The sequence below is a fragment of the Alosa sapidissima genome, chromosome 3, assembly GCF_018492685.1.
Source record: "Alosa sapidissima isolate fAloSap1 chromosome 3, fAloSap1.pri, whole genome shotgun sequence".
NCBI lineage: Eukaryota > Metazoa > Chordata > Actinopteri > Clupeiformes > Clupeidae > Alosa > Alosa sapidissima.
The window spans coordinates 9,901,933-9,909,432 of NC_055959.1; the positions used below are offsets into that span (position 1 = coordinate 9,901,933).

The following is a 7,500-nucleotide window of genomic DNA, read 5'->3' on the forward strand; positions in this document are numbered from 1 at the left end:
CCTATTTTTTGCAATAGATTCATTTAACCTGAAATCAAGCATCCAATTCGACCCAGAACTAGAATGAGAATAATCCAAAACCCACATCATCTCTCAAATGAATTGGCCACTCACAGGATCATTGTGGGGGACTCAGATGAGCTCTGTGTGGGCAGAAGTAAATTAAAATGGGCTCCCATTCACTGTATGTCCACTTCAGGATCTCTAAACAACCCACAATATGCCCTCTGTGTAAGTTTGTGATGGCTGCCCTCACTTCAGGTCAGGGAACATAGGCACAGAGACTGTGTTGTGTGACATTGTGGGGGACTGTACAGTATCTGTGTTCAAGTCTTCAAATCAAGCCATGTTTTATGCCTGGGAGCTTCTTGATTCTCAGTGTTCAATCAGACAGTCGGCCATCTCCAACTGGTCTCTAGCTCCTTAAATACAATTTCTACTTGGACGACAGTGATAAAAAATGTCCCTGGCCACTTAAATGTGTTATTGATCCATGTAGGATTAGTGAGCCAGTTCTGTGTGACCTCAATCTGTGTTTGTGTGTGTGTGTGTGTGTGTACATCCACTCTTGCTTACGCCCATGGCTGCTAATCCGCAGGGAGGGGGCCTTATAAGAGACCCTCAGCGTCCCGGGGTGCAGATCACACCTTTCTAGCTGTCCTCTCCTCTGCTCTCCTCTCTCTGTTCTCTCATTTCATCTGAACTGTCTGGTCTGGAACACCTCCCTCTCTCTCTCTCCTCTCTCTCTCTCCGTCCCTCGTTCTCCTCTCTTTTTTCTCTCCATCCCCCACTCCCTCTCTCGCTCTCGGCCACCATGAACGGAACGGAAGGGCCCAACTTCTACGTGCCCATGTCCAACCGGACTGGGGTGGTGCGCAGCCCCTTCGAGCACCCGCAGTACTATCTGGCCGAGCCGTGGAAGTACTCGCTGCTGGCCGCCTACATGATCTTCCTCATGATCACCTCCTTCCCGGTCAACTTCCTCACGCTCTACGTCACGGTCAAGCACAAGAAGCTGCGCACCCCGCTCAACTACATCCTGCTCAACCTGGCCGTGGCGGACCTCTTCATGGTGATCGGCGGCTTCACCGTCACGCTCTACACCGCGCTGCACGGCTACTTCGTACTGGGTGTCACCGGCTGCAACGTGGAGGGCTTCTTCGCCACTCTGGGTGGTAAGTACATAATTTAGTGATAATTTAGGAAAGCTCTTACTGATATTTGTGATTTGCTTGGATGCGTTGGTATTTATGGCTTTGTGAGAAGATAAGTTTAGAACATATGATATACAAGATTTAGCAAGATTACACCAGAGTAATGAGAATGTTTCCAATGTTTCCTGCCTGGATGAATATAATCTGTGTCTGTGTGTGTCGTAGGTGAAATTGCCCTGTGGTCCCTGGTAGCGTTGGCCATTGAGCGGTATATTGTAGTGTGCAAGCCTATGACCACCTTTCGATTTGGGGAGAAGCATGCGATTGTAGGCGTGGCCTTCACATGGATCATGGCTCTCACCTGTGCTTTGCCCCCTCTGATGGGCTGGTCCAGGTAAGTCTGACTACGTGTCCCAGAAACACACATACAGATGGACAATCACTCCCATCTTACTGTCACCCTTCACCTGTCACCTTGTGTGTGTGTGTGTGTGTGTGTGTGTGTGTGTGTGTGTGTGTGTGTGTGTGTGTGTGTGTGTGTGTGTGTGTGTGTGTGTACGCACGCACGCGTGCGCGCGCGTGTGTGCGTGTGTGTGTGTGTGTGTATGCGTGCGTGCGTGCATGCGTGTGTGTGTGTGTGTGTACGCGTGTCTGTACGCGTGCGCGGGGGTGTGTGTGTGTGTGTGTGTGTGTGTGTGTGTGTGTGTGTGTGTGTGTGTGTGTGTGTGTGTGTGTGTGCATGCGTGCGTGTGTGTACGCGTGTCTGTACGTGTGCGCGCGCGTGCATGCGTGTGTGTGTGTGTCTGTACGCGTGCGTGTGCGTGTGTGTGTGTGTGTGCGCGCGTGTGTGTGTGTGTGTGTGTGTGTGTGTGTGTGTGTGTGTAGGTACATTCCTGAGGGCATGCAGTGCTCCTGTGGTATAGACTACTACACTCCCAGGCCTGAGCTCCACAACACCTCGTTTGTCATCTACATGTTCCTCCTCCACTTCACCATCCCTTTGATCATCATCTTCTTCTGCTACAGCCGCCTGCTCTGCACCGTCCGTGCGGTTAGTCTCTCTCTTTCTGTCACACACAAACACACACACACACTCTCATACTCAACACACCACAGAAACACCTCAGGCTCACACACAACCAGAGAAACGCCATCATTTTCACTTTTCACATGACAAATACTCTCATTATCTTATTTTGCAATACACTCACACACAGTTCTCCAAACACATCTGAGTACACACGAGAGAGTTGTTCATCTAGAGTTCTATTAGAGTGGTTCATCTACAGTTCTAATAGAGTGGTTCATCTACAGTTCTAATAGAGTGGTTCATCTACAGTTTTATTAGAGTGTTTCATATAGAGTTTTATTAGAGTGGTTCATCTAGAGTTCTATGAGAGTGGTTCATCTAGAGTTCTATTAGAGTGGTTCATCTAGAGTTCTATTAGAGTGGTTCATCTATAGTTCTATTAGAGTTGTTCATCTAAAGTTATATTAGAGTGGTTCATCTAGAGTTCTACTAACGGAGACAGCGGGAGTCGTGTTTTGTGGGTCATGTGTCATTTCGCTCCTCTTGTCCCAGGCTGCAGCCCAGCAACAGGAGTCCGAGTCCACTCAGCGGGCAGAGAAGGAAGTGACACGCATGGTGATCGTCATGGTGATAGCCTTCTTGGTGTGCTGGGTGCCTTATGCCACTGTGGCCTGGTACATCTTTGCCAATCAGGGTGCGAACTTCGGACCCATCGCTATGACAGTCCCAGCATTCTTTGCCAAGAGTGCCGCCCTGTACAATCCAGTTATCTACATTCTCCTGAACAGACAGGTAAGAAACTGCAGCATCTCTGCGCACGCACACATTTCCTGACTCCACGTCTGTTGGATCACCCTCATATTGTTAAAGGCAAAACATTGCAAGACACACAGTAAGGCCGCATCTAGTGAACGCTATCTCCCAATTTTGCTCTGTATGTTCTTTCCTGTAGTTTAGAAACTGTATGCTGAAGACTGTATGCTGTGGGACAAACCCGTTCGGTGAGGAGGAAGTCACCACTACGGCCTCCTCTAAAACCCAGTCCTCCACCATCTCCTCCAGCCAGGTGGGCCCTGCCTGATCTCTGCCCCCCCCCCCTCTCTCTCAACCCCAACCCCCCCCCCCCCCCCCTGCCCAGCGCTTCTGGGGATCCACCGTCACGCGGCCAACCCTTCCCACGCACGCACCACCTCAACCACATGAACATGAGGCCATTTTGTAGAAATAATCGTTATTGTTACTGTTTTTACTGGCCCTGTACAAATGGCTAATAACCATGGGAAAGCTGCTGAAGTGGACCAAATGAGTGTGAATGATATCGAGAGTGTGCTCCTAATTAGCTCACTTCCGTTTTCCCTGTAAGACTACTGAGAACGTGTGCATAAAGAGAACACCGGTTGACAAAACATAACATGACACTGAAAATAACCAACAATAAAAAGAGACTTCAGAGGAGAGGAGCCAAACTCCAGAGACTACATGAATATATTTACTCGTCAACACTGCCTGAGCTGATGACATCCTACACTGTTCACAAGATACTCCCTGAAGCGCCCTTGTTTGAAGCGTTATTTTGTCACTGAAGACATAGCTGAAGGCAGCAAAATGTTTTCTAGATTTAGATCAATCTCCAAGGAACCCCTAACAAACATCTCTTTCTCTCACAAACACACACACTTGATTGGCATTGTGAATGCTGCACTGATTGGTTCTGGCAGGGAGAAGCCTATCGTGGCGGATGTAGCCCCTTCAGAGACCAACACTCCAACATTATTTAGTCCAAATGGGTCCCAGTGCACATATGAATCTCATTGGGAGATGAGGAGGTTGTATCTGTGTTTTGTTTGATTGGTTGGTGTAAATATGGAAATGTTATATGTGTTGCAATTGAAAATAAAAAGAAATAAAAAAACATTAGAAAAGATATTTGGATTCACTCATTTTTGTTCTGCAAAGAGGTATTTCACTTGCATAGCCACTATAGTTTACTGTGGAGGAAGAAATGAGACAGGAAAGCCGTATAGTTTCAGACTTTTATGCATGACAATGTCTCAAAGAATAAAAAAAAACAGTTTAACTTCATAGTAGTTATATTTAATAAAATTTCCCTCTTTCTTCGAAGAAGCATCTATTTGTACTCCTTACCTTACACAAACACCACCTAGTAATAGGTTATCGCCAAACAAATACTAAATTATAAGAACCCCTACAACCTCCCTCCCATACACCTATCCACACACACATACACGCACACACTCACTCTCACACACACACACACACACACACACAAAATCTCTATGGGCTCAGATATGGGCCTACACCACAGCAGACGACCTCACAAACATCTACACACTCCCCATGTCTTCTTCTAACCAGCAAGCAAAGCATGGTGGGATCTGTATGCAAAAAAAGTAAAAGGCATTTTTTTTACTTGAAGCACCATGAAAGAAAAAAAATCCACTTTTTTGGACAATCAGACCTGAGAACAGTGCAGACTACATAGAGAGGGGAGGTCCCATTTGCCAGTTCACTACAAACACCATTCTGTTCATAATGACAGAAGTGTTGTCCCCCCTCAGTAAGACATATAAATACTAGTGAGGACGATTACTGTTCAGTCCAGTGCATCAACAGCTCTCAGAGCAGGTCAGTGCTAAAACAGGGCTGTGGAACCGCGGGTTCCAGCGCGACCAGCCCGACCCCCCTTCCCACCCACCCCTCCCGCAAGGGAACCCACATCAGCAGGGAACGTGTGAGAGAGCGACCTACTTACACCGTCACACATAAACACACACCACAGAAACAGAGATGAGAAAGGGGATGGGAACGTTCTCTAGACCACATCTCTCTCGGTTCCCCTTGTTCTGTCATTCGATCCCAATCCGTGACCTTGTCCAGTATCCAACTAGAGGCCTTTTAGCCTACGCACACCCCCCCCTCCACCCCCCCTGCATTGGTTCACCATCCCGGCCATTCAGCAGAAAGTCTTTAACACAAAGTTTGTCCTGGTCGAGCAGAACGAGCCAGGATGTCTTCGAGGCGTGTGATTGGCCTTTAGGCCTCACTTTGGCACTCGTAGATGTTGTCCTCCACCAGGGCGATGACCTGCTCGAACTTATGATGCAGCTGTGTGCGGCGCGCCGTAGGGTTGGACTCCAGAGCGTTCACCACCTGAGAGAGCGAGAGAGAGAGAGAGAGAGAGAAAGAGAGGGTTTAGCGAAGAACAGAGGAAGAGTTTGCGTGAGGAAAAGGGAGAGAGGTCAGCATAAAAAGGCAGAAGAAAGAGCAATGGAAAAAAAAAACCACAAGAAGTACTTTAAGGACCATTCAAATGCCCACATCCTCTTCTGCTTTCAGAGCTAAACTTCCATGTCCCCCATCGCTCATGCAGAGAAAAGGCGTCTTTCACACTCCATGCCCCCACAAAAAACCCTGTCTGATCCCCGTTCCCCTGCTGGTATTATGGCACCCGCATCTCAGCTGCCTTTCAGCCCAGAGCTCCGTTCAGCACCAGCAGACCAAGCGCACAGACAGCGCAATCAAGGAACCTTTCATGGGGTGCCTCGCCTGCTCACCGCTCCCTCACCACATTCCAGCTAGGCTTTAAAGTGTGTGTGTGGGTGTGTGTGTGGTGGGTGTTTTTGTGGGTCTGTGTGTACATGTTGTGTGTGTGTGTGTGTGTTTCCTGCAAGCATATAAAATGTGAACAGTTGTGGCAGTGACTAAAGTACCTTGATAACATGCGACTATGCCAGACCTGAGACATAACCACATGCTAGCCAAACTCTAACCAAAACCATAAGACCTTCACCAACATACACCAACAACCTTAACCACAACCCCTCATTTTCCGTAACCTCCACACCAGTCCTCCACTACAGTATCTCCTCTATATTCAGATCTTACGAAACAAGCTCCGGGTTGAGACCTAGAGAAGTGAGAGTGAAAGAGTAGATGACACGCTTGGAGGGGGGAGTATGAGGGACGTTTGATATTATCTCCTTGTGATCTAGCCCTGATGAAAGGAGATATTTGTGTTTCTGTTTGATGTTGTGGGCACCAGCTTGCGCCTGTGCCACACACCATCAGAGCGTCTGGCCTGGGATCAGCCAGCAGACGCAGGGACATGCAGGCAGAGGCAGACACTGGCCACGCTCCTCTGACGATTGAGAAATTATAGTCTTATCGTAGAATCACACGTCATGCTCATATCAACTCTTACACGCTCTGTTTTAACAGCATTTGTGTCAGCGTCCATAGATAGATAGATAGATAGATAGATGGATACTTTATTGATCCCCAAAGGGGAAATTCAAGAAGGTAGGTTCGTAGGTGTCTGGCGATCAACGTCAGCGAACAAAAAGGCAGGAGAGGAGCAGCCACAGTGGCCTGACTAGTGTCCCCACACCACATGACCAAATCAGACAGTGTCCCCCCCACACACAACAAAATCATACAGTGCCCCCCCCACCCCACCCCCCCGCCCCACACCACACACCAAATCAGACTGGCAGTATTTACAAGTGAGAAGGTCTTACCTGGTTGCGGTATCTCTTGGCATACTTGTAGATTTCAGTCAATGCCAGATTTGTGTTGAACTCATTTCGGTATTTCTGTAAGAGAGCAGACAAAACGTGATGCTTCATACCACCCATGACTTGATGTTCATAGCACCAGTCACTGAGACCAAGTTAGTGTGGATGTGCAGGTAGGGGACTGTGGGAGGGGAGAGTGTGTTTGTGTACAGGTAGTGGAGGGTAGTGTCTTCTGAGTGGGCTGTGTAAAGGTGTGTGTGTGTGTGTGTGTGTGTGTGTGTGTGTGTGTGTGTGTTGATGGCACCCTCTCACCCTTGACTCCTCGGCCAGGTGTGCGTTCATCTCCTGCTCGCTCAGCGGCTGCATCTCCTGGATCTGCCGATAGTAGCCCTGCACCCTCTTCTTGTACTCTGGGATCTCTTTGGCATAAAGCAGCTTGTTGGTGGGAGAGTCCTGTAGACACACACACACACACACACACACAGGGCTGTTTACAGACACAGCTGAGAAAACTGGAGCTCTGGCTTCTCTCTGGGCGATGGCTGTCGAAGAACCCATGGTGATGTCAAACGCCGCTGGAGAGTTTCTGAAGTCTCTTGAGAGACGTCTGCTACAGCTCTTGGACAACTTGGGGAATTATTGTGTATTTTGGTTTGTAGTTGTAGTGTGTGGTTGAGCTAATGTATGTTATTGGCAAGCCTCTAGTATACACAGTGGTTTTCTTCCCTCTGCGAACTTGAAACTTCCCCTCGCACTGACCTCAGATCTGTCGGGAACAGAT

General features: G+C 48.3%; 2 protein-coding genes across 2 annotated transcripts in view; one reads left to right on the forward strand and one right to left on the reverse strand.

The window, feature by feature from the left end:
- Positions 1-461: 461 nt before the first annotated feature.
- On the forward strand, positions 462-3,265 carry LOC121705153 (rhodopsin-like). Its single transcript, XM_042085972.1, has 5 exons — positions 462-1,175; positions 1,380-1,548; positions 2,040-2,205; positions 2,737-2,976; positions 3,137-3,265. Exons 1-5 carry the CDS (start codon positions 815-817, stop codon positions 3,263-3,265), a joined length of 1,065 nt encoding a protein of 354 aa, XP_041941906.1. The 5' UTR covers positions 462-814.
- A 940-nt stretch (positions 3,266-4,205) lies between these two features.
- Positions 4,206-7,500, reverse strand: part of plxnd1 (plexin D1) — a 54,375-nt gene continuing 51,080 nt past the window's right edge. The window contains exons 34-36 of the mRNA XM_042085879.1: positions 7,032-7,172; positions 6,723-6,797; positions 4,206-5,355 (exon numbers count right to left, since the gene is read on the reverse strand). Of these exons, the coding sequence (XP_041941813.1) occupies positions 5,239-5,355; positions 6,723-6,797; positions 7,032-7,172 (333 nt within the window). The 3' untranslated portion in view covers positions 4,206-5,238. The remainder of the gene's footprint in view (positions 5,356-6,722; positions 6,798-7,031; positions 7,173-7,500) is intronic.